Consider the following 24,541-nt stretch of genomic DNA (forward strand, 5'->3'; position numbering starts at 1 on the left):
CCAAAAATCTTGATAATGGTGGAATTAGATTTTTCCACTTTGTTGGAAAAGGCTAACTAGTTCTGTCTTGCCGATGGAATTTTATTTCACTGGAAGTGGAATGGATATTATCAAGCGATTTAAAAGGCTATGTTTGAAACTTTTAGGTGTAGCAAATCTTACAAGACAGTTAAGGTAATAGCCTAAATTGTGCTGATTCTAGAGAAATATACAGCAATTTTTGCTGTACAAATATATCAACTAAGTTGTGAAGAAGTCTTGAGATGAGCTTTAGTGGTTGTTCATTGGTTTTAAGATTGAATGAGTACTTGAGTTGTTATGAGATCGAATGGTTTGTTGTATTCAAATTACTCCAAAATGGGGAATGCTTAATTTTGAAGCTCTCTCCAGCCTCATAGTCATCCAGTTTTTGCACAGTTTTCCTTTCTACTTTCTTGAAAAGAAATGGAAGGGAATAAGCGTTGTGTGATTCTTTGCTAATGGTTATTGAAGTGGGGGATAGCTTGGGCAGGCCCTCCTCCTTTTCAGGAAAAAGATTGTCATAACTTGACTATCCCCATCATGGATGGACGGCCTTTTTATTTAATATCAAAGCTATCGAAAGTCCATCCAATCTTCCTCAATGTCTTACATGGTTATTCCAATACACTTAGTTTACTCACATGTGTGTGTGTGTGAGAGAGAGAGAGAGAGAGAGAGAGAGAGAGAGAGAGAGAGCTAAGTTCTATCGGAAACCTTAATGTGCACGCCCTCTCCAAATCCTACCATCGGATTGTAAACCACTTGTCCTCTTACTTTGGTCCACCTATGAAGAATTGAGAGCAAGTGACTGAGAATGAGATCACGTCGTCTCTACCAGAAACCAAGGCAAGAGACTATCGTCCCAGAAGGAAAGAGCGATGCAAGTGCGCGCAGCTGTATTTAGTGACCAAGACGTGCATGAACACCGCCAGGACTGCCTTAGCATACTCAGCTCCCGCACACTGTCTCGTCCCTCCGCCGAAAGGCCTGAAGGTCTTTGAAATCTCGGACGAGTCAAGCTCCTGGTACCCGGGAAATTCACAAGACACGCACTCTGTCAAGGGCTCGGCTCAATGCATAACATCATCGAAAAAGAGTCAGACGCAGTTTTGTAGCTAGCGAATTTCACTGATTCCCCCCTATTGCAAGGTTTCGCCCACCACAAGGCCGTCACCTTCCAATGCCACGGATTGAAAATGAGTGGATCCTCATAAGTATCAGCGTCGAAATGAGGAGCGCTGTGCACAAGCAGTATCACCCAACCTGCTGGGATTGTAAATCCTGGAAAGGAAATCTGAGTTGATCTTCCAGTCTATGGTTGACGATAATCGATATTCAATGGGTGTATGGGGAGCGTGCCTCGTGTTTTAACATAGTACCATTCATTTGGATGTCCTTTAAGACTCGCCTTAGCAGCCCGAAGGCGATGTTCCCCAATCTAAGCGCTTCATTTATGACCTCCAATTTCACAGATATCAACTAGCTTTCAGTAACGACTGGATTGCTTCTTCCAGGGGAAAGAGACAAGATGAAGATGAAAAAAAAAAAAGAATTGCATCTGATATTGACTTGATGTGTAAATTTCATCGATCTGTATTCGTCCCAATTGAGAGTGTGCCTCGCATCTTCTCTTCTCTCCAATATTGCCCCGTGTTCAGCCTAATGTCCAAGCAAAAAGATCAGAACATTGCCATTCGTATTGCTCTCATTTATGTACTGGGAGCTGACAAGGAGAATTTTTCATTTGTCGCTGTCGCCGATGCGAGTTAATATTCGTATTTTAGAGATCCAAAGCTCACAATTTTGTCTACTGACATACCAGTGACTCATCCAGGACTGAAGGATGGGCTGATATAAAGTCGACAATCAAAGTGATTCCTGTCGATATCGTATCGAAGCTGGCATAGAAAACTGCGAACATGAGGTTGACTACTAATTCCTCGGTCAAGAACTGCTCGATCTGCGTATCAGCGATAGCATGATCAAGAAGATCTCCTGGACCATCAGAAGTTCCTGTTGAATTACGCCTCTCCTTTATCATGTTCCTGAACGAGTCTTTCAGTTTCTTCTGTTCCTGAGCATCAACAGAGTGTAAGACCATCATACAGCCAATGGATGTCTCAAATAGAAGGCCTTTGCTCTTTGTACCTTCACGAAATTATGGTACTCAGTACCCGGTATGTTCAGGGGAAATGAGAATGCACTTGGTTTAGACTTGGTTAATTTCTCGCTGATTTTCTCTAGTGATTTGGCAAAATTGTGGCCAAACATGAACTTTGTATTCAACTTGAAAATCATCTGCAATATTCAAGTACTTTGGTTATCAACTGAGGTACATGTATAGATTTGTGTTATGTGTAAGGAAAGTTTGAAGCATTATCTGAGTTTACCGATGCAGAAGAGTACTGGAGTTCTACAGACTCCTGGTTTGACCAAATGCTGAGTGTTCTGCCAACCATCTCTTCTATCTGAGTAAGGAGGCGTTGCTTTAGGCTCTCGGTACCAAAATGGCTCAGTGTAATGCCTCTCCCGTACTTGTGAACCGCTCCAAGAGCATTTACCCTTGCCTCGCCATCAAGCGTGAACAGCTTGGAGAATGTGTCCATGTACCAAAGCTCAACCAGTGTTCCTTCTTGATGAATGATATAATTGTTGAATTGAGGATCAGTGGACATGACAACATGTCGCCCTGCCAAGTTTGTCCGAAAAATGGGCCCATATCTGCAATGACAAGTTCGGTTAGAAGCATTCTCCAAATGGTAAACACATGGTACAGGTAATCCGGTTAGGATATGTTACTTCCGAACTCTTTCTTTGATGAATGGATGAAGGCCGGACAAGTAACTGGGCTGAATCAACTGAAGGGTCTCTCCAATCAAAGGCAAGCCCTTGCAGCCTGGAGGTGGAGTACCCTGGTTTGTGGTTGTCGCAGCAGTGCTTATGCATCTTCTGATCAATCTTGGGTAACATGTAATAACCAAAGCTACGATGCACAAAACATAAATCCACATCCTTATAGCTTTTATTTTTCCCCAAGGAAGTTGGCTTGGAAGTTGGCTAGAACTAGCAAAGAGTTTCAGATATCAACAGCTTATTAGCAACCATTTATAGAAGGTTGGTATGGATCCAGATCCGGTCAGAATGGTACGATATTTAGGTTAGGCAATTTTTCCCCCTATCTGGAGGGGTTAATGCTGAGGTGTTCAACACCAATTGGGAAAAGGGCTAATCCCAAAAAAACTAGTCCAAGGAATTGACAACATGGAGGATCGCACTCGAGACCTCTCGCTTCTTGAGGTGGAAGACTCGAGATGCGCAACCAATTACCTCAACGCACTTGGCCTTTTAGGTTAGGCAAGCTACTTATCGGACACAAGCTGAAAGAATTTCTGTGTAGGGTTAATAACGTAAGTAGCTATCGAAAATGGTTGTATATGTACTTGGTACCCATCTAGAATGGATTTGAAGTAGATTTTCTTTTTTTTGGTCAAAGATTTGAAGTAGATTAAAAGGCATATTGTTCAACCCAGACTTAAACCATCTCTTCCAAGGAAGGAGAAACAATTATTCTGGTACAGGCCCTAAGCAGAGGTGCTACCACCCATTGCCATTTTCATTAGGTCAAACTGCAACAAGAGATGGTGGAGCTTACAAGTCGGCAATGTATATGCATGAGCAACCCCATGCTCATCTGTAGCCTTTTCGCTGAAAATCCAAAGTCGTCGAGTACTTATTGCGGACGAGTAATTGCCTTTAGTCAACACGTGAAGTGCTGCTCTAAATCCAAATTGGCTCCGAAATACTTTTACAATTTGGTGCAGGGCAATTTCTTAGCAGAAATAGAAAGCTCAAAGAACTTTAATGCAAGAAATCATGGTTTGGACTTTGGAGTTCCAGAACCAAAGGAAATAGGAAGATACATCTTCTTGATGCAAGAAATCATGGTCACATTTTTTATGGCCTCCACTATGGTGTTTCTGACTTCCCATATGCAGCTTGCTCGATGGTGAGTTGAGAATGTGTAAGGAAAGAACCTTGCGAGGATGATTTTTACAGGCCTGCTGGTTGCCTAACAATGGAATTTTCTCCTATATAGATGTTGGTGGGGATAATATCTTCAGCATTTTTGCTGTTTGCTCCTAGGATGATTGGTCTTCCTGGGGTTTGGTTGGGCTTGCCTCTCTTTCTGGGCTTGTGTACAGCAGCAGGCTATTTCAGGTATACCGTGTCATACTTTTGCAAGTTTTTAGGTTTGATCATGTGCGACGTGTCTGATTTTTTTTTTTTACTTAAAATAGCATCAGCATTATGACACATGTATACTGGGAATGATTATTGCATGATACTTGAACGAAAAATAATTTCCGCAGCATTTCTCTCATATAGCAGCTGCCTAAGGACATGATTTCCACCAATTTTCAGATTATCAGCAAAGACTGGTGCATGGTGGTTCATGCACAGAGAGATGCAGAAATTCGAAGTGAGTATAGTATGATCTGGTTTTTCACACAGGTCGCATTAGTTTATCGATACAAGCTCATGACGCGATTACTAGTGGATAATTGCTTGTTTATCTTAAGGTCTGTTCATAGTTTTCCCCTAAAACAGCTTCCTACATGGTAAAGAATAATTAAGAAAAAAAAGTATTCCCATGTTTGGTGGCAACCACCAGCCTACTGGTTCCCCCAATTTACTTTCTAGTATTTTGTTGCCATCTTTGTCCACTTTTCTATTTTACCGCGGCAATCAACTTGTAACTTTTTTGCTATTTTCTTTGTTACCAAAAATCTTGACAATGATGGAATTAGATTTTTCCACTTTGTCGGAAAAGGCTAACTAGTTCTGTCTCGTCAGGAATTTTTATTTCACTGGAAGTGGAATGGATATTATCGAGCGATTTAAAAGGCTATGTTTGAAACTTTAGGTGTAGCAAAAACTTACGAGACAGTTAAGGTAATAGCCTAAATGGTACTGATTCTCGAGAAATATACAGCAGTTTCTGCTGTACAGATACATCAAGCTAAGTTGTGAAGAAGTCTTGAGATGAGCTTTAGTGGTTGTTCATTGGTTTTAAGATTGAATGAGTGCTTGAGTTGTTATGAGATTGAATGGTTCGTGTATTCAAATTACTCCAAGATAGGGAATGCTTAATTTTCTCGAAGCTCTCTCCAGCCTCATAGTCAACCAGTTTTCGTACAGTTTTACGATTTCGGTCCTCTTGCTAAATGATGTTAACCTTTTCTATTAACTGTTTACGATGAACATTATCAGGTACTTGTAGATGATTATGATTCCGGTGTTTTCTTTGAGGGGGAGTTTATTCGCCCGATTGCCCATGGAAAGTAATCTAGTTATGCCTAATGTCTTTCTAAAGCAATTTCTTCTAACAAATGCTTGTTCTCCAGCTGGCTAGTTGAGACGGGGATATTCTTCGGTTACGAGGTGCTTCGTGCTATTGATATTCTGCTCCAGGATCAGGCTTCATGCTATTGACATTCCGATCCAGCATATATGTTACAAAGTATAGCTTTCCTATTTTGGCGCAAAGGCGTACTCCTGTGCCTGTGCCAACTTTTGAGTCTCCATTAGGGACGATAGATGAAATCGAGAAACTACTTCTTCATTACCTTGTTCTGTTTCTCTGCCATTTCTTGTTTATTCAGAAATGTTTGCTATAAATCTCTCTTCATTTTTCGGTTGGGGGGGGGGGGGGGGGGGTTAAATATTTGTGAATAGCATGATCACTAATCAATCTAGCTGGAATTCCTATAAGCAAGGTTGTATCCCTAAAGCGGGAAGTGGGATTCGGAGATTGATGCCTCAGACATTCGAAGACGATGTCTTACGGCAAAGGTCGAAATGGGCAAGCTAAGGACTTTTTACAGATAGATTCTGCAACTTCAGAATATCACAAGGGATCGATCTTCCGGCACCTTCAGTTGTATCACTAGTGACGCAATCCACGGATCAAGATCAACTCCCCTCTCGATCCATCACTAGACTGGAGATGATCTGTTGAAAGCGATATGAGGCCTTTCAAGGAAAAAGATTGTCATAACTTCGAAAGTACATCCGATCTTCCTCCATGTCTTACACAGTTATTCCAATACACTTATTTTCACTCACGTGTGTGTGTGAGAGAGAGAGAGCTAAGTTCTATCGAAGACCTTAATGTGCACGCCCTCTCCAAATCCTGCCATCGGATTGTAAACCACATGTCCCCTTAGTTTGGTCCACCTATGAAGTATTAAGAGCAAGTGATTGAGAATGAGATCACGTCGTTTCTACCAAAAAACCCAAGGCAAGAGACTATCGTCCCAGAAGAAAAGAGCGATGCAAGTGCGCACCTGTATTTAGTGACCAAGATGTGTATGAACACCTCCAGGACCACCTTAGTATACTTGGCTCCCGCACTTTGTCTCGTCCCTCCGCCGAAAGGCCTGAAGTTCTTTGAAATCTCGAACGAGTCGAGCTCCTGCTTCCCGGGAAATTCACAAGACATACACTGTCAAGGAGTGGTTTCGGCTCAATGTGTAACATCATCGAAAAGAGTTGAAAGCAGTCTTGTAGCTAGCGAATTTCAGTAAATTCACCCTATTGCAAGGTTTCGCACGAAATAAGTCCCTCACCTTCCAATGCCACAGATTGAAAATGAGTGGATCCTTGTAAGTATCAGCGTCGAAATGAGGAGCGCCGTGCACAAGCAGTATCGCCCAACCTGCTGGGATTGTAAATCCTGGAAAGGAAACCTGAGTTAATCTTCCATTCTATGGTAGTCGATAATCGATATTCAATGGGTGAATGAAGTTGTCCTCAGTCCAACATAGTTACCATCCATTTGGATGTCCTTTAAGACTCGCCTTAGCAGCCCGACAGAGATGTTCCCCAATCTAAGCGCTTCCTTTATGACTTGCAATTTCACAGATATCAACTAGCTTTCAGTAACGACTCGATTGCTTTTTCCAGGGGAAAGAAACAAGATGAAGATGAAAAAAAATTTCATCTGATATTGACTTCATGTGTAAATTTCATCGATCTGTATTCGTCCCAATTGAGAGTGTGCCTCGTGCTTTCTCTTCTCTCCAGTATTGCCCTGTGTTCAGCCTAATGTCCAAGCAAAAAGGTCAGCACATTGCCATTCGTATTGCTCTTATTTATGTACTTAGATCAGACAAGGAGAATTTTTCATTCGTCACTGATGCGAGTTAATATTCGTATTTTAGAGATCCAAAGCTCACAATTTTGTCTTCCTACATACCTGTAACTCATCCAGGACTGAAGGATGGGCTGATATAAAGTTGACAATCAAAGTGATTCCTGTCGATACCCCATGGAAGCTGCCATAAAGACGTGCAAACATGAGGTTGACTACTAATTACTCGGTCAAGAACTGCTCGGTCTGCATATCAGCGATAGCATGATCAAGAAAATCTCCTGGACCGTCAGAAGCTCCAGTTGAATTGTGCGTCTCCTTTATCATGTTCCTGAACAAGTCTTTCATTTTCTTCTGTGCCTGAGCATCAACAGAGTGTGAAGACCATTATACAGCCAAAGGATGTCTCAAATAGCAGGTCTTTGCTCTTTGTACCTTCAGGAAATTATGGTACTCAGTACCTGGTATGCTCAGGGGAAATGAGTATATGCTCAGTTTACACTTGATTAATTTCTCCCCGATTTTCTCTAGCGATTTGGCAAAATTGTAGCCAAACATGAACTTTGTATTCAACTTGAAAATCATCTGCAATATTCAAGTACTTCCGTTATCAACTGAGGTACATGTATAGATTTGTGTTACTTCTAAGGAGAGTTTGAAGCATTCTCTGAGTTTACCGATGCAGAAGAGTTCCAGACTTCTATGGACTCCCGGTTTGACCAAATGCTACTATCTCTTCTGTCTGAGTAAGCAGGCTTTGCTTTAGACTCTCGGTACCAAAATGGCTCAGTGTAATGCCTCTCCCGTACTTGTGATCCACTCCAAGAGCATTTACCCTTGCCTCGACATCAAGCGCCAAAAGCTTGGAGAATGCGTCCATGTACCAAAGCTCAACCAGTGTTCCTTCTTGATGAATGATATAATTGTTGAATCAAGGATCAGTGGACACGGCAACTTGTCTCCCCGCCAAGTTTGTCCGAAAAATGGGTCCGTATCTGCAAAGACTGAGTTCGGTTAGGAGCATTCTCCAAATGGTAAACACATGGTACAGGTAATCCGGTTAGGATATGTTACTTTCGAACTCTGTCTTTGATGAATGGATGAAGACCGAACGAGTAACTGGGCCGAATCAACTGAAGGGTCCCTCCAATCAGAGGCAAGCCCTTGCAGCCTGGAGGTGGAGTACCCTGGTTTGTGGTTGTCGCAGCAGTGCTTATGCATCTTCTGATCAATCTTGGGTAACATATAATAACCAAAGCTACAGTGCACAAAACATAAATCCACATCCTTATAGCTTTTATTTTTCCCCAGGGAAGTTGGCTCGGAAGTTAGCTAGAACTAGCAAAGAGTTGCAGATATTAACAGCTTATTAGCAACCATTTATAGAAGGTCGATACGGATCCAGATCCGGTCAGAATGGTCTGATATTTAGGTTTGGCAATTTTTCCCCCTATCCAAAGGGGTTAAGGCCGAGGTGTTCAACACCAATTGGGAACAGACTAATCCCAACAGATCTAGTCCAAGGAATTGACAACGTGGAGGATTGCACTTGAGACGTCTCGCTTCTTGAGGTGGAAGACTCAAGATGCGCAACCAATTGCCTCGACGCACTTGGCCTTTTAAGTTAGGCAAGCTACATATCGGACACAAGCCGAAAGAATTTCTGTGTAGGGTTAATGACGTAAGTAGCTATCGAAAATGGTAGTATATGTGCTTGGTACCCATCTAGAATGGATTTGAAGTATATTTTCCTTTTTTTGGTCAAAGATTTGAAGTAGATTAAAAGGCATATTGTTCAACCCAGACTTGAACCGTCTCTCCAAGGAAGGAGAAACAATTATTCTGGTACCCACCCTAAGCAGGGGTGCTTCCACCCATTGACATTTTCATTAGGTCAAAACTGCAACAAGAGATGGTGGAGCTTACAAGTCAGCAATGTATATGCACGAGCAGCCCCACGCTCATCAGTAGCCTTTTCGCTGAAAATCCAAAGTCAGTCGAGTACTTAATGCCGACGAGTAATTGCCCAAAGTCAACGCATAAAGTGCTACCCAAAATCCAAATTGGCTCCGGAATACTTTCACATTTTGGTGCAGGGCAATTTCTTAGCAGAAATAGAAAGCTCAAAGAACTTTAAATGCAAGAAATCACGGTTTCGAGTTCCAGAACCGAAGGAAATAAGAAGATGCATCTTCTGTAGTCCGAAAACAACGCCGATATTATCAAGTCCCCGAAAAAAAATCTGAAGCGGTAGTGTTCGCATGAGGAAGTTATAGCTGCTCAGACTCGAAGAAATGCCCTTACTATGTCACGTTCAACTCAAGTTCATAAAGGACGGACCATATTTTCCTATTTGGCCACACAAAGCCAGCACGCTCCACTACTTACTCGATTTACAGCCCCCAACCCAAGAACTTCTTGGCTGGGAAAGATAAGTTTATAGAATTCGTCTTATCCTACTATTCCCCCAACAAAAATACATCTACATCAAGTGGATCATGAGCAGAGGACTAAATCAATTCTGTTAGTAGCATGTGCTTATTCGATAGTTCATTCAGAAGCAGGAATGTACAATGTCAGGATGAGAGCATATTTTATTCAAATTCCTCCTTAGAGAAAAGGGAATATGCTAAGTTCCATCAAAGAGATAACTTGCGACTACGTAAAATGGAGTGTCCGCACAAAACTCTTCATTTATAGATACTAATCACACTATATTTGAATTACGCAGTGTTAGCCCCAAAAAAATTGACATTGGAGCAATTTCAAGAACAAAAACATACAAGAATGGCACAAGGACTATGGTCGGAACTATTAATCAGCCGTCACAGCGAGGTACTAACAGTTAATCCAGCTTAGCAATGACGGCATCCACAACCTCCTGGGTTGTGCTGTCTCCCCCGAGATCTTTTGTCCGGACTTTACCCTCTGAGATTACTCGCTTTACTGCGGTCTCAAGTCGATCGGCAAAGGATGGAAATTGCAAGTGCCGCAACATCATAGCAGATGAGAGAAGCAAGGCCACTGGATTTGTCTTCTTCTGCTCCACTATCTTTTCATTTCCAACATTTCCTGCTGAAGCACCTTGTTCAAAAACAGCCGTATCTGCCCCCACATTGCCTGGACCATTAAAATGTTAACAATGGATGAGACATCCGGAGCAATTGCATGACAAGGCAATTTCAGGGAAATCCCGTAAATCAACTTAATCCCATTAGAGTCTAATTCCACGTATCACCCCCCAAAAAAAGGAAAATTTTCAAGCAAAGAAAGGGCTAAGTAATGATACCTCCGGGCATAACACCTGTTCCTCCAGCAATACCAGCTGCCGTATTGGCTACTAAATTGCCATAAAGATTTGGAGTCACCTATTTATTAAGAAAGAGGAAAACTTACATTATTTAGACAGAACATGAAAGAAATAAGGTACAATATCAGAGCAACACTAGAAAAACATAGTGATTAAAACTCTTAAACAGCTTCCTGAAGACTAAAGTATATAAACCCAAACAGGAAGAGAAGTGAAGAACCACAACTGAAACATACCATCACGTCAAATTGCTCAGGCTTTGAAACAAGTTGCATGCAGCAATTATCAACTATGATCTCGTTGTACTTGATGCTGGGATATTTTGTTGCAACCTCCCGACAAGATTCTAAAAATAAGCCGTCAGCAAGTTTCATGATGTTGGCTTTGTGGACAGCCGTCACCTTCTTTCTGTTGTTTAAGTATGCATATTCAAATGCATATTTTGCAATGCGTTCTGAACAGAACTTTGTAATCACCTAGCAAATAGTTTAATGAGCAACAGAGGCCACAAAATTCCTCAACTCAACACACACACACGGACGCACATGCACACACACAAACAGATGGCGGAGGAACAATCTGACTCATAAACATATAGTATTTAATAGGAGCTATGATAACAGATTGCATATCAAGTAATTGGCACTTACAATCGAGAGAGCTGAGCTTGGTGACAAAAAACACAACGGCGACATATGTAGAAGCAGACCAATCACTAAAGCTTTGAAGTTCTATTTGTCTAGGAAAAATCCCATCATCAACGCATTAACTGTCAGTGGTTGCAATCCTTCTCATTATTAAAGAACATCATCGAGGCAAGTTATGAGTAATCATCGGTTCAGGAAAGGCCTTATCCTAGCAAAATGATGCGAGTCTCGTCCCTTAAAAATTAATCTCTGAACTCCAGCCGGTCCAGACCTGATGGCTAACACTGCCATGCCATCAGTCGACCGGGTCAGCCTGCTAGGTGGGCACCTCAACCAGTACCCGCTCATGACACATAGGGAGCACACAATTCCGAAACCTCAACTTACAAACCCCACAATTTCTGCAGTACACTTCTCAATTCTCAGTCAGCATTTTTCACGAGCACTTTGAGGATTTGGCAAAATTTTCTGCCAAGTTTCACATGTAAATCCATCAACATAGAAACATGTCTCCGTAAAAAATCGTCACTTGAACGTCACTCGCCAGAGCATATCATAACGGACTCTAACGACAGAACCCAAGCGAACTCTTAAATCGACTAGTCCGTGGGCTAAACAAGCAAGAACAACAGTTGTTCACACAAGCCGGAAACAAAGAGCAACTTCGCCCGTACCTTCAGGCTCTCCACGACTCCGGGAACAACCTCGTGCTCGAGCCCAGAGTACTCGCCCTCCGTGTTCTCCCTGATCACCACGATGTCCACCCCCTCGTGCCGAGTGGGCAGCCCCGGCAAGTTGAAGCAATTCACGAGCGAAGCGTACAAATCGAGCTCCTTCCTCAGCTGCACGTTCAGCGAGCTGACCCCGCCCCCGACTGGGGTCCTCAGCCCGCCCTTCAGGCACACCTTGTTCTTGCGCACCGACTCGATCACCTCCTCCGGCACGCGCTTCATGTCGCCGTGGACCTCGTAGGCCTCGAAGTAGACGGGCGCGTGCATCGCCGACATGACCTGCTCGACGGCGCTGGTGACCAGGGGGCCGATCCCGTCGCCGGGGATCAGGGTCACGGCGCGCGGGGCGCCGTCGCCGGGGCGGGGCATGTAGGTGACGGCCCGGGCGGGCTGGAAGGGCGGGAGCAGGAGGGCGGCGCCGGCGGCGGCGCCGGCGGGGGAGCCGGAGAGGCGTCGGAGGGCGGGGAGGGTCAGGGCTCGACGAGCCATGACGGAGTTGATCGGCGGCGGTTGAGTCGAGCGCGGTTGGGTACGGCGTTTGAGCAAGAACTTGAATAGCAGAGAGAGAGAGAGAGAGAGAGACAGAGAAGGGAGGGCGCGGAAATAACACGCGCGCGTGCGCGCGCGGGAAAGAGAGAGAGAAAGCACGTTCAATAAAATAACGTTTCTTCTGGAAAACACGCGCGCGCGTGGGAAAGAGAGAGAAAGCACGCTCAGTGAAATAATATTTCTTCTGAAAATGTCTTTTTTTTTTTCATCAAAACGATAGGAAAAAAATGGTACAAATGATTTCTGAATTTTGTGCAATATAATTTTTAAATTTTTAATTTATTCAATGCGATTCTTAACTTTAACCCAACGTGCAATGTAGTCCATTAATTTTGATATTTGTTCAATCTAGTCTCAAGATGTTGTCCCTAAACTTAAATGGATAAATGAATGATATTGAATGTTTTCATATAATCTAGGGGATAATTTGAACGTGTACAAAAAGTATGGGAATCATGTTAGACAAATTAAAAATTCAAAGATCACGTTGCATATTAAATCAAATATTGAAAAAATTAAAAATTCATAAATCACGTTACATATCGGATCAAAATATAAGGACTATTTGTGTCATTATTGCAAACGATTTTGTTATGGAGTATTTTATGATAATTTATTTTGTTAATAAAAAATTTTAGATTTTGTCTTTAAACGCGCTGAATTTGGAATATCATCATGGGTATACGACACCAACAACGGAGAAGATGGTATGGACGATGAACGTGTCGTGTCGCGAATGGTCGCCCACCCGCGATTCCGCCTGTTAAATGTGCTGGGGATGGTGGGATGATGGGATGAGAGCTCCGAGGAGTGTCGATGCCATGGAAATGGAGGCGGCGTCGGGGCTGAGGAACCGGTACTGGGTCTTGCGGCACGGCAAGAGCGTCTCAAACGAGAGGGGCCTCGTCGTTTCCTCGCTGGTTCGTCTCTCTCTCTCTCTCTCGCTCTCGCTCTCGCTCCCTCGCTTTCTGATTCTGGGGGCGAGAATTACAGACGATTCTTGACAGAACCCAGTACTAGGTTCCGGTTTCTCTGTGACGCACGATGGCCTCTGCTGGCAATGGATTTGGAAATAAGAGATGCTTGATTTTGGCCTCTGGGTTCGCATTGTTTGGCTAGCTTCCGACGTTGATTATGCTGTGCTTGTGACTGTTGTTGGGTCTCTGAATTGATTTTGGGTTCGTGGCTGATCCGGGATCTTGGGGGTGATATCCTTCTAGGAAAACGGCACGCTTCCGGAGTATGCACTGGCCTCGGACGGTGTCGATCAGGCGCGAATGGCCGGCGAGCTGTTTCTCCAGGTTAGGGTGTTTCCCCCGAGAACTATGCTTTCGTTGTTATTCATCATTCAATGTGCCGCCTCGTGCTCGAATTCTTGAGGTTCTAGCTGCTGAATGGGGCTCCAAGTCCAATTCAATGGGTTTCCGCCTCGCGGTTAGAAGCCTGAGTCTTTGATAAGGGAATCCAATTTGACTTGGAGAGATTTGTTGTGGTAGCTTCAAGAGGTCGGTTTAGATTTATGGCGTAAAACCAGCATGCTTATCGACTGTATCAGAGTCGGAGACTTTTCTGTTTTCATGCGAGGAAGAAGGGTGAAATTAACTCTAAATTTCAAAAAGAAGCTTTTTTCGAAGATGATAATATTGACCACGCTAGAGGATTGTTCAGGACTTTACCGGCAATGAAAGATACTCCCGATAATGGTGGAGTAAATATTTAGATGAGGAATTTGCTGTCTTGCAATCTCCAGTGCCGGTTCACAGCGCTTTAGCGAATTGACGGCTTTGTTTGTGCAGGCACTGAAAGAAAACAACATACCGCTAGAGAATGTCCGTATTTGTTACTCACCATTTGCGAGAACCAGCCACACCGCCAGAGTTGTTGCGTCGGTTCTGAATATTCCATTTGAGGGTCCTCAATGCAAGGTAAGCTATTTTCCATTCAAGAACATGTTCAATGTGAGCTTGGCATAGAGAAGTATTACGTGTGATAGCCATTAATAGATGCAAGTGGACTAATTCACAAAACTTCTCCAGTCTAGCATAATTAGTGAACTTGTTGAGGGCGTTTTAGGCCCATTTGATCCACTTTGCTTCTATGAGATTAATGTAATTCGACCACATTTGGTATTCCGATCTTCGATAGTGTATGTTCTCCTTACTTGTGAATTATCAAGTCAGAATGTCAGAGCTGATGCTTCGTTTTCGCTACTCACATGCATTAAGCAACAACTCAATGTGGATAGGTGGTGGTGGATCTTCGGGAACGTTATTTCGGTCCTTCATTTGAGCTCAAGTCACATGATAAAGTGAGCAAGTTTCAGTTACTTCATATTCTCGGTATACTGCTTTTGTGCTGTCTCAATTGGCTGATTAGTGTTTCTCCTTCCTGTGCACAATCAGTACACTGAAATATGGGCGCTCGATGAGAAAGATCCATTTCAGAGGCCAGAAGGCGGAGAATGTGTCGATGATGTCGCTTCCAGACTTGCAAAAGCTATGGTTAATATTGAGACGAAATTTCAAGGGTAATCGCATTTTAATATCATTCGTCTGTTCAATTAGGAAGAGGAAGAAATAACAGTGCGCCAACGGTATCTGTCTGGGTACACATGGGCAAAACATCCGCTTTCTTTGCACCATGGTCTGCTAGGTCTCCGCCGATGAAATATCTTTGCATTAGTCGTTAACTGTTCCTCTCTTTGACAGATGCGCTGTATTGATCGTTAGCCATGGCGATCCACTGCAGATTTTGCAGACAATAGTTTGTGCAGCTAAACAAGAAATTCCAAACAATAACGAGTTTTCATCAAGCATACAAGCAACCAGAACCTTTGCGGTCTTGTCACAACACCGAAAGTTTGCCTTGCTTACCGGAGAACTCAGGGCACTCGCATAGTTTTGGGCCTTTTGCCTAAGTTTATCTGCCTGTCGATTCAGCCAACTTGCATCTCTGGACTAGATTCTGATAAATTCATTGACATTTTTCATTGACAGTGTCAAGAATAATTATGAATACATTTTTGCTATATTACAAGCTACATACCATAGAACCTGTTTGTTATCCACGTAGAGGTAACTAGAGCCTTGCCAAAAGGTTTTGAAGCGAAGGCATAGTTGAGAACAGACAAGCCATTTTACTCTGTCAACGCCATATCTATCTCGACATTATGTTTAACGTGCATGTTCTGAAGTCGTCTAAAAAGGGTGCAGTAAGCTTCGTACCAGCTCTTTAGCTTCGAATTCGTGCAGTCATACCGTCAGAGAAGATAATCTGCATCCACTTTTCCTTTCAAATTATAGTTACATTCTCCAGAAAGTTTCTCACTAGAGGATGTCCTATATCGCCATGTTAATCTTATGCAAAGTTCAGACACAAATTTCATTCACAACTATGGCCATCTGAATCAATCCACAGGACTCACTTACACAATTGACAATTTGAGTAATTAAGTCAAGCATCTAAATCCAGCAGCAGAGAGGAATCTGTATTACATAACCACAGTATTTTTCTGTTTAACATGAAAGCATTTTCTTTTTTGGCCGGTAACCCTGGAAGCATTCAAAAACAAAGAAAATAATTCACAATTGACACAGAGATCCCTCATCCTTGGCGCCAATAATGACATGAGCCACAGGGACTTAAAAAAACCATCGCCTATGGCACATAACCACAGTCAGTGACCAACATGCAGATTGCTTCCTCATTAATATAAGCATCTGGGAAGAGAGTGTACATATGTTGACCAAAACTTGCAAGGCTTTTTTCGTGGCGTGCAGAATGAAATGGCCGACCTAGACGACATTGACCCAAGATAATAAGCCATTCTTGGAGGGTATGCAGATTCAACCTATCAGAAGCAATCTCAGGAAATAACTTCAAATTGATGCACTTCTTCCTGGCAAACTAGTCCTTGGTAATCCACCGCCGGCCCCTGACCTGGTACCCAGCATAACTTTGATCGCTGCTGCTTTCACCTCCACTTTCTCCACTTGTATATCCTGATTTCCGGCGATGCTTCTTTGCTCTTGAACCACCACTGTCACTAAAGCTGCCATTCAACAGGGGGTCATCTATTCCACGTATCACTCTCCGCGTGGATGATGACGAACCAATGCAGCTGTCATCCTTTGTTCTTCTCTTATCTTTGTCGTGTCTCTTTATATTTTGAGAGATCTTGTGCAACTTCTCATTAAATCTTGTAATCCCCTTCTCCACAGGTTCTACTGCCTGGGTCACTGTGAACTTCACATCATTCACGATCTGTTCAAGAGTGAAATAGCAAGTTGTAAGATGAGAGGCAATATGAAATATTTTCACAAAATTATAACTGCAAGAGCTTAAAACTATATACGAGGCATTTTTCCATATCCCTCAGTTCACATGAACAATAAGCTTTCCTCTTGTCCCCTGAACGTCATATATCATTTTCTTCCTCCAAACAGGTCCTACAAGCTTACATTGGAAGAAGAAAATACACTAACATCACCCTGTTGCAAAAATAATCTCCGATCATTCTTTGTCCTCCAAGTGAGAAGAGAAGGATTCTAGCATGTTTCCAGAAGTGACTCTGAAAGTGACTTCATGGGGAAAGAGTTTGTTGTCATTCTTTCATGTATGCAACAAAGACACCACACAATCAGTACAACTTCTGGTCAATACACACATCAAATTGACTGTAATATCACAACTTTGTAATTGAAGATAAAAGCGTCATGACCATAACAATCACATTGCAGAGGCAGCCAGCAATTTATTAGGAAATTTTTAAGGTAGATCCCTCCTTTAAGTCTTCAACCCTATTTTACAACTACCCACTGAATCTCAGTAAGAAAGGATCTGAAACACAGAAGTATGATACTCTCCCTTCCTCAACAGGACCGTATTTTGAAAACAGAATGAGATACATGCACACGCCACCCGGAAAAGGGCCACTATCTAACTGTACTAAAAAATCAGTTCCTTTGACTAAATGGAAGCATGCATCCAAAATGCAAAAGCAAAAATTATAGTTATCATTGCTATGAATATAGTAAAATTGCATGGTCAAGTAGCCACCAGCAACTTCATCGAAGCAATATAAACAGTCATTCCTGCACTTATTCTCCAGGTGGTTGTACAATAATGAAGGTTAACTTTATGATTGGCATAATTCAACATCTTTAAGTTCATGAACAGATTAGATAGTTAACATTTTAAAACAAAAGAAAGAAACTCAGAGAAATGCATTAACATAGAGAGTCATCAAGCACTTCCAAAATACAACCAGTAAGTTCTCCATGTGGCTTGTGATTCAATGCTCAAAAACAGAACAATCAAAACAATTCAATTTTACCCACAAAATAAGGGTGGCTTTATTTTGTACACAACGCAAACTCAAAGCTTCGTCTTAAGGATAAATATAGGGCAGTAGATTAAAGATTAGCAAATAACTTACATGTCCGCCACCACCTACAAAAACATCCCGCACACTTTCTCTGATAGTCATTCCACTCCTTAAATCAGCATCAGGCTGTGGGAGGCGTAACTTTGTGGGGCGCTCACTGTCCCTAACGTCATCAGGATCCAGAGGGCAATCAACAGATGCATAGTCTCCAAGAACTGCGACAGTTCCAGTAAATCGGTCTCCCATAAGCTCATACGGTTTTGCTGGGAATACATACAGATGTACAACAGAAGCAATTCCCATCTGCACTGGTGAATAAACAAACCTGTTAAACCCTTTTTCCCTGGGAATCTTGGACAGTTTAACCCTTCACTAAGTTTTCATTAACATCATTTACTTTTAACCAAGGAGAAAAACCAAGCTAAAAACATGGAAAGGAAAAGTTTTTGAGAGGATCCTATGTATCAAGTGCCAATATTGTCCAAAACTATATTGCAGATGCACAAAAGACAGCAATGTAAATAGGAGCAAATACATTAGGCTTTAATGAGTATATCTGTGACAAGCATTCCCACATATCACATTTAAACGGGAAGATAGACATAACCCAAGTAACATAGATAATCAAACATCATGTAAGGAAATCAATCCATTAGATCATGACAGAAAACGATCTGGGATCAAACTTTCCTGCAATAAAGAAGCAGAGTTTGTGCACATATATGGATCGTACACAATAGCCTCTATTAACCATGCTTAACTCAACCTTTAAAAAGCATATGACATATATAAAATATAACCCACCAATATTCATACCCTTAATAATGTGATGACCACCTTAGAAAGAAGACATGCATATGAAATAAAAAAGATCTACCTCTATACAGATAATGAAGTCTTGCACACTTGACTTAAACTGCAAAGCTTGAGCTATAGGACTTTTGAACAAACCCAGGGCGTACAGAATAGCTATTGCAACGCCCTGCCACCAAGTCAAAAACACAATCGACTTAAATGTGAGAAACTTGGCCAATGGCTTTATATGTGCCAATTCGTCGTTGGTGACAGTGTAAAACTGAACTAAGCAGTACAGAGCCCAGGACTGGCTGAAATTAAGAACAACAGCAATGTAAGGGTATCTGCAAGAACAAGATAAGACACAAACAAATTAGTAAAATCTACAAATAAGACTTCAAATAATGCCAGAGTCTTGTGAACCGCAGGAATGCTGTTAAAGCATTTAGGGGTCCATATGTCAAATTTAAAAAATACAGGTTGCAGTAAAGGCGATTTTGCACTAAATTAATTGCGAAATATCTTGCTACTGCTTAGTTTAAAAAGTAAAAACATCCGACTCAGATAGTTTTTCTTTCGAATAGAAACATAATAACCTCATTTACAGGAGATCACAACAATATTAGCATCTCTCCAGATGAAAGGGGTCCTTTAGTCTTATGCCTCGATAATATGCTCTGGCCATGCCATGAATATGAACCTTTATAGGTGTTGTCTGTGAGTTCCTTAGATGTCCAAACTCATTTTCACTTTAAACAGCAAAATATTCCTCTCTTCCTAAAATCCAAGCAAACAATTAATGAAACTATCAAGCTACTGACTAGAGATAGTACTATGAAAACTCGTGCCTGGATGAAGGGATGAAAAAGTTAATGCAAGGGCCAACTTCATAAAGGCCCAAGTTAGCTTGTTTCATTAATAAAGGGAAAGCATCTGGCATGCTTCCAAGTGCAACTATTCAATGTCCCCGTTTATCAGTTTATCGATGAGAAGCTCGAGAAAGGCAATCGTCAATTTACAGACACATTAAGAAAGAGTATGTATTTAACTATAGCAGAAACTTGAAAACTGATAAACAGAAAACACCTCAGAGACTACCGAGAAAGTAACAGGCAGGTGCTCCCCAACATAAAATAGAGAAACTTAAGTTTTAACAATGATGAAGAAAGCATGGATTTATCGCCACTCGCATAACTTCTAGAAACAGTAGTCATGATATACTCACCCACATCCCCACTCAAATTCTCCATCGCAGTATACTCCGAAGGCTTCAAGAATTACTGCTAAGACAGCACTTAGAGCCTTTATTATCATCTGCCAGACAAAAGCACATTTTGCACTGTCTAAGACTGAAATAGCTAAGCCATAAAAGAAAATTTAAGAGCAGAGCTGCAGAGTAATGCTTCGCAAGTAATACATACATATTGAACAATCCCAATCTTGATAATTTGGTAGAACCATTGACCGAGTTTCCATGGTTTCATAAAGTAGTTCATTGGAAAAGGATGCTTCACAATGCCGTGTTCAGAATAATGTTCTAATAGAGGATCTTTAGCAGCTGTACGTCCTTGTCTTTCCATAAATTCGACAGTCCTTTCTTCACCCCCTGAAAGAAAGGTCAACGAAACAAAAGTCTATCAAACAAGAATTCAGCCAATATCTGTTAGATATCTAAAGAGAAGCCAGAAAAGTAAATCAAAACTCAGAAAATGGGCATACCCAAGCATGCGACGAGGTATCTCCCGAAGCAATACATTGCAAAGGACTCGTAGCAATCTCGCAGTATTTCACAATAAACACTAATTGATGGATTCACCAATGAGACAAACTGCTCGTAAAAGTCCAAATTAGAAATCAGAATATTACAACATATGATAAGTACCAAAAGGTGGCACAATACTACACACAAAGGCAGCATAATTGTGAAAGAATTCATGTAAGTATACATATGCAAGTATATTAGCATTCAAAATATAGTGCATGTGTACGCATTAAAACATGGTCATTTTCCTGTGCCAAAAAAGAGTAACAATCAACCAAGAAAAGAAGGTACACTTGGTATCACCAGACATGAACGTAAAATTTTCTGCATCTCAGACTTTTATGCACAATGAATCAAGTTTATCTCTGTACAACTTACTGACTCTACCGCATAACACGGAACCATAAGGATGACACCAATGAGAAATTTTTGCTCCTGACAAGCACAAGAAGAAAGCGAGAGTCAAAGCGATATATAAGATAATGCGCAGTTCACAACCTAAACATAGTGTCGACGAAGATCTTAGCACTCAAGAGAAGGAAAAAACCTCAGGATTTTTGTAGGCTGCTAAGTGCTCGAATAAAAGGTAGATGGAGAGAGCGAGAGTCACGAGCACAAATGCACCAGCAACTACAGTTGTCCATGTAGGAGCCGTATACGTCAAGAAAGTGATGAGATACGGATAAGTAATTATCTTCATCAGCTATCTCTTCAAAGATACCCAGCATAATGGATTGAGAGACGCCCCAGGTATTGCACCCAGTTACTAATCATAAACATCCCCATCGAGATACGCAGACCTGCTCATAAAAATTGCAGATGTTACAAAAAGCGAGAGTTCCAACCTAAATGAAACTCTTCTCACTAGAGAAATTACATTTATGTAAAAAAAAACAACCACTATTAAGGTACAAGAACTCCACCTATCATTCATAAGGTATTATTACTTCAAAATGTAGACCGGTTCATCACGATACGATTCACCAGACAACCGAGGAGTTACGATGCGAAAACAATGACATGTACAACTACAAGAACGCACCCACGAACCACAGCTCAAACTAGAGGAGAGAAACGGCATGCTTGCACTCAGACTGAACTAATTTCCCTCCATTTTGGGTGCCCGGAAGTCCACAGAAACGCAGAGAACAACCAAATATAAAAGAGAAACAACCCGCCAACCGAAACATGCGAAATTAGGTAACAGTAGGTGAATCAATCCAAAGAAGCACGAGACCTATTCCCCCACATTTCTCCACAAAGAATCAAACTTTAAGGTCAATTTGAGAGCATACTACCAGCCCAAATCTAGTCTCAAGCACTATGTTGCCAAGACACCCCCATCCGAGACCCATTCCTCATCAACCCAATCGCCATCAACGACACGACCGTCTTCTTCTCGCACCTCACGAAATCGAACGAAGGGAGACAACAACTCCCACGGGATTCATGCGAGAACACGAAGCAATCTCCGGCGTTCCCATCGAATTACTACAGTGAATTTACCTCGGAAAAGCGGTCGGAGAAATGCGTCTCTCGCGCTCCCGTGCGCAGCTCGATCACGTTGCCGGACATAGATTCTCGTTTTCTACCGAGATGACATTTCCTTCGCCGAGCCCTAGGATCGTTTCTTTCTCCTGTCTTAACGATTTAACAGAAAATCTTTTTTCATGAAATTTCTCGCGGGTCAGGTTCCGTTCGCTTCCAGAAAAAAATTAAATTTTATTTGAAGAATGTTTTTGGACGTAACTTAATTTCAAGGAAAATTTTATTTTCCTATATATTTATTATATTTTGCAAATTATAACGAAAATCGTTTCCTCTATTTACTACAAAAATATTATATAATTACATGTGAGAAAAACTGAAAAAATTCCCAAAAAAGTCATATACATTTTGCACGGATGTCAATTCAGTCTAAACCCTTCAATTTTACCAATTGAATTATAAATCTTTTGACGACTTGCCAATATAGTCATTTCAGCCAATTTTGACAGAAAATTGTTAATGTAGATGCCAGTCTTCTTACATGTCACGATCGATGCAGACGAGGATAATTTTTATAATATTTTTAAAATTTTTTGAATTTTTTTAAAAAAATTTCTTCTAATTCTAGTGATCGAACTTAGAAGAAAAAAAGGAAAAAAGAAAATAAAAATTAAAAACTTCAAAAAAAAAGTTAAAAAAATTTATTTACGTCGGCATCGATCGTACCATTTAGCAATTTTCGCCCAAAAATTGTTGGAATGACTATATTGTCAATCGTTAAAAAGTTTGTGACTTAGTTGGTAAAAATTGTCCAACAAAAAGATGACAAAATTAAAAGATTTAGAATTAAATTAGCATCCGTACAATAGATTTAAGACCTTTTTGGTAATAATCCTAAGAAAAACTAAATCTTGAGTTTGGGAGCTGGAGACCTGTGCCTGGGTGCCTAATCGTAAGCATGGCCATTGGGAATTCAAGCAAGGCCGTTGAGGTCACATCTCGACCTTGGTCACATCTCGACCTTGGCGAACTAGGGCCTAGGATTGACCTCGAGGGACCTGGGCACAAGCATTGGCAACTTAGGCATGAGCTTAAAAGACCTGGGTCGTGCCTCAGGAGTTATAGGCCCAAGTTTTGATGCCAGGGTCTTGAGCCCATTCAATGAGGTCTTGGACTCGATCATCGAGATCCCTATCTCATGTGATCATAAATGTCACGTTGTAATAAATGTTTTAGAATGAGTCATGGTGTTATAATAAATATTTTAGGATGAGTCATGGTATTGTATTAATTGTACGACAAAGGTATTATATGTCTGAACCACATGTTTTATTAGGCATTAATATGCCTATGTCACAAGTGATGTAACATTGTTTATCTTTTCTTATGCCTATAAAAGGCACGGTTCGTAATATGTCGAGGTAGACTAGTAAAATGATGGGTTTGTGTGTTTAAACCATGCAAAGCTAATTCTCTCTTCTTCTCTTCAAATTTCTGCAAAGAAGTAGTTAGATCTTATCTTATCTTGATAGTATGCTCTGCACTCGCCTCCATAAGGATTTTGTACATCAAATACTGAGGCCAGAAGGCCTTATGTTCAGAATAACTGAACAATGGTTTAGCTATATGCTAAAAGTCAATCTTGATAGGTAAGGCCTAAGAGAGGCATCGCAAGGGGACCGAAAATCTACATTTGCTAAGTTCTTGTTCTAGGCTTGAGCCTTGGTTTTTAGGTTCAAGCACAAGGGTAGAATTCTATTTTGGAAAATGAAATATAATTTTTAAAAGTGAAAAAACCATATCCTTTGGAATATAGCTTTCCATTAATTACGATGATTTTCTAGTGACTCATTTCCTAAGCTATTGAAACGTTCGAAAGTAGAAAGGATAACGGCACAAATGGTACCTAAATTTTGGTCTAAAATGAGATGCTGTCCTTGAATTTTTAATTTGTGTAATGTGTATCATAAATTTTACCCAGTATGTAATATCATTTCTAGATTTTTAATTTGTTCAATGTGATTCTTAAACCATTCATAAATGTTTAATATAGTTCCTAAACTATATAAAAATGTTTAAAAGTTAAAGGACCACACTGAACAGTAGACCAAAGTTCATGGACCATTCGTGTCTTTTTCTCAAATGAGAAAATGTTATTCACGAAATGAACCGACTCATGTATTTATTTCGTGAAAAGCAAATGATTTGAAAAATATTTTCCAAAAATAGATCACTTGTATTGTTTACAAAAATGAATGAAAGAAATATATTTTCATTGTCCACAAAAAATGTTTAAACATAAATTATTGTTGATAATAAAATTATTTTTCATTGATTAATTATTTCAAATTATATAAGTAATTATTTTTCAAAAAATGTTTTTCAAATCATATTTGCAAAATAAACATAGCCTCAATATTTATTTATTTATTTCCTTTTCTTTACTTTCCCTAGACCAAGAAATTAAGGAGTCCCACCAATTGTATGAGCTAAAGGGATAAGAAAATTTCACAATATAAAGTTATCTTTCTTTTCTTAAACCATGAAATTGAAGAGGGGCGATCAGACCGCTCCTTAACGTTATCACAAGAGTCACACCTACCATAGATTTTTCAAGATCATCAAATAAGCATCACTCGACACCATACTTTGTTGATTGTGTGATAGGCAACCCCGTAACCATAATCGGACCATGATGT

General features: G+C 40.9%; 5 protein-coding genes and 2 long non-coding RNA genes across 13 annotated transcripts; 2 read left to right on the forward strand and 5 right to left on the reverse strand.

Annotated features, from left to right (window-relative positions):
* Nucleotides 1–461: 461 nt before the first annotated feature.
* On the reverse strand, nt 462–2,545 carry LOC130138743 (cucurbitadienol 11-hydroxylase-like). Its single transcript, XM_056313741.1, has 8 exons — nt 2,412–2,545; nt 2,170–2,319; nt 1,841–2,089; nt 1,591–1,680; nt 1,401–1,479; nt 1,196–1,302; nt 916–1,043; nt 462–805 (listed from the first exon to the last, which is right to left on the reverse strand). Exons 1-8 carry the CDS (start codon nt 2,478–2,480, stop codon nt 718–720), a joined length of 960 nt encoding a protein of 319 aa, XP_056169716.1. The 5' UTR covers nt 2,481–2,545; the 3' UTR covers nt 462–717.
* Nucleotides 2,546–3,350: 805 nt separating this feature from the next.
* On the forward strand, nt 3,351–5,640 carry LOC130138744 (uncharacterized). The gene is made up of 4 exons (XR_008817056.1): nt 3,351–4,027; nt 4,118–4,239; nt 4,444–4,505; nt 5,427–5,640. It is a non-coding gene; the product is annotated as an uncharacterized LOC130138744 (long non-coding RNA).
* Nucleotides 5,641–6,087: 447 nt separating this feature from the next.
* On the reverse strand, nt 6,088–6,833 carry LOC130138745 (uncharacterized). Its single transcript, XR_008817057.1, has 3 exons — nt 6,651–6,833; nt 6,369–6,496; nt 6,088–6,258 (listed from the first exon to the last, which is right to left on the reverse strand). It is a non-coding gene; the product is annotated as an uncharacterized LOC130138745 (long non-coding RNA).
* Nucleotides 6,834–7,020: 187 nt separating this feature from the next.
* Nucleotides 7,021–8,054, reverse strand: LOC115672485 (beta-amyrin 16-alpha-hydroxylase CYP87D16-like). The gene is made up of 5 exons (XM_030594294.1): nt 7,905–8,054; nt 7,610–7,759; nt 7,401–7,534; nt 7,280–7,358; nt 7,021–7,125 (listed from the first exon to the last, which is right to left on the reverse strand). Exons 1-5 carry the CDS (start codon nt 8,052–8,054, stop codon nt 7,021–7,023), a joined length of 618 nt encoding a protein of 205 aa, XP_030450154.1.
* A 1,795-nt stretch (nt 8,055–9,849) lies between these two features.
* On the reverse strand, nt 9,850–12,490 carry LOC115672838 (isocitrate dehydrogenase [NAD] regulatory subunit 1, mitochondrial). 2 transcript variants are annotated; one of them, XM_030594804.2, is made up of 4 exons: nt 11,806–12,490; nt 10,721–10,948; nt 10,464–10,542; nt 9,850–10,294 (listed from the first exon to the last, which is right to left on the reverse strand). In XM_030594804.2, the coding sequence occupies exons 1-4, from the start codon at nt 12,349–12,351 to the stop codon at nt 10,020–10,022; spliced, it is 1,128 nt and encodes a 375-aa protein (XP_030450664.1). In that variant the 5' UTR covers nt 12,352–12,490; the 3' UTR covers nt 9,850–10,019. The 2 variants fall into 2 exon arrangements, with proteins under 2 accessions (XP_030450664.1, XP_030450663.1); XM_030594803.2 differs by having other exon boundaries at nt 10,721–10,960.
* Nucleotides 12,491–13,112: 622 nt separating this feature from the next.
* Nucleotides 13,113–15,439, forward strand: LOC115672839 (uncharacterized). Its single transcript, XM_030594805.2, has 6 exons — nt 13,113–13,331; nt 13,632–13,712; nt 14,208–14,336; nt 14,657–14,719; nt 14,814–14,938; nt 15,120–15,439. Exons 1-6 carry the CDS (start codon nt 13,179–13,181, stop codon nt 15,307–15,309), a joined length of 741 nt encoding a protein of 246 aa, XP_030450665.2. The 5' UTR covers nt 13,113–13,178; the 3' UTR covers nt 15,310–15,439.
* A 458-nt stretch (nt 15,440–15,897) lies between these two features.
* Nucleotides 15,898–22,010, reverse strand: LOC115672837 (protein LAZ1). Of its 6 annotated transcripts, none has more exons than XM_030594802.2 (9): nt 21,861–22,010; nt 20,902–21,154; nt 20,733–20,789; nt 20,312–20,420; nt 20,014–20,198; nt 19,818–19,906; nt 18,675–18,936; nt 17,849–18,100; nt 15,898–16,674 (listed from the first exon to the last, which is right to left on the reverse strand). In XM_030594802.2, the coding sequence occupies exons 2-9, from the start codon at nt 21,052–21,054 to the stop codon at nt 16,318–16,320; spliced, it is 1,464 nt and encodes a 487-aa protein (XP_030450662.2). In that variant the 5' UTR covers nt 21,055–21,154; nt 21,861–22,010; the 3' UTR covers nt 15,898–16,317. The 6 variants fall into 6 exon arrangements, 4 of the variants coding, with proteins under 4 accessions (XP_030450662.2, XP_056169979.1, XP_056169980.1 ...); XM_056314004.1 differs by having other exon boundaries at nt 21,760–21,966; XM_056314005.1 differs by lacking the exon at nt 21,861–22,010 and adding an exon at nt 21,653–21,773.
* Nucleotides 22,011–24,541: the final 2,531 nt, after the last annotated feature.

Source organism: Syzygium oleosum, unplaced genomic scaffold (genome assembly GCF_021117445.2).
Source record: "Syzygium oleosum isolate NSW1041296 unplaced genomic scaffold, Sole_v2.1 Sole_v2.08, whole genome shotgun sequence".
Lineage (NCBI taxonomy): Eukaryota > Viridiplantae > Streptophyta > Magnoliopsida > Myrtales > Myrtaceae > Syzygium > Syzygium oleosum.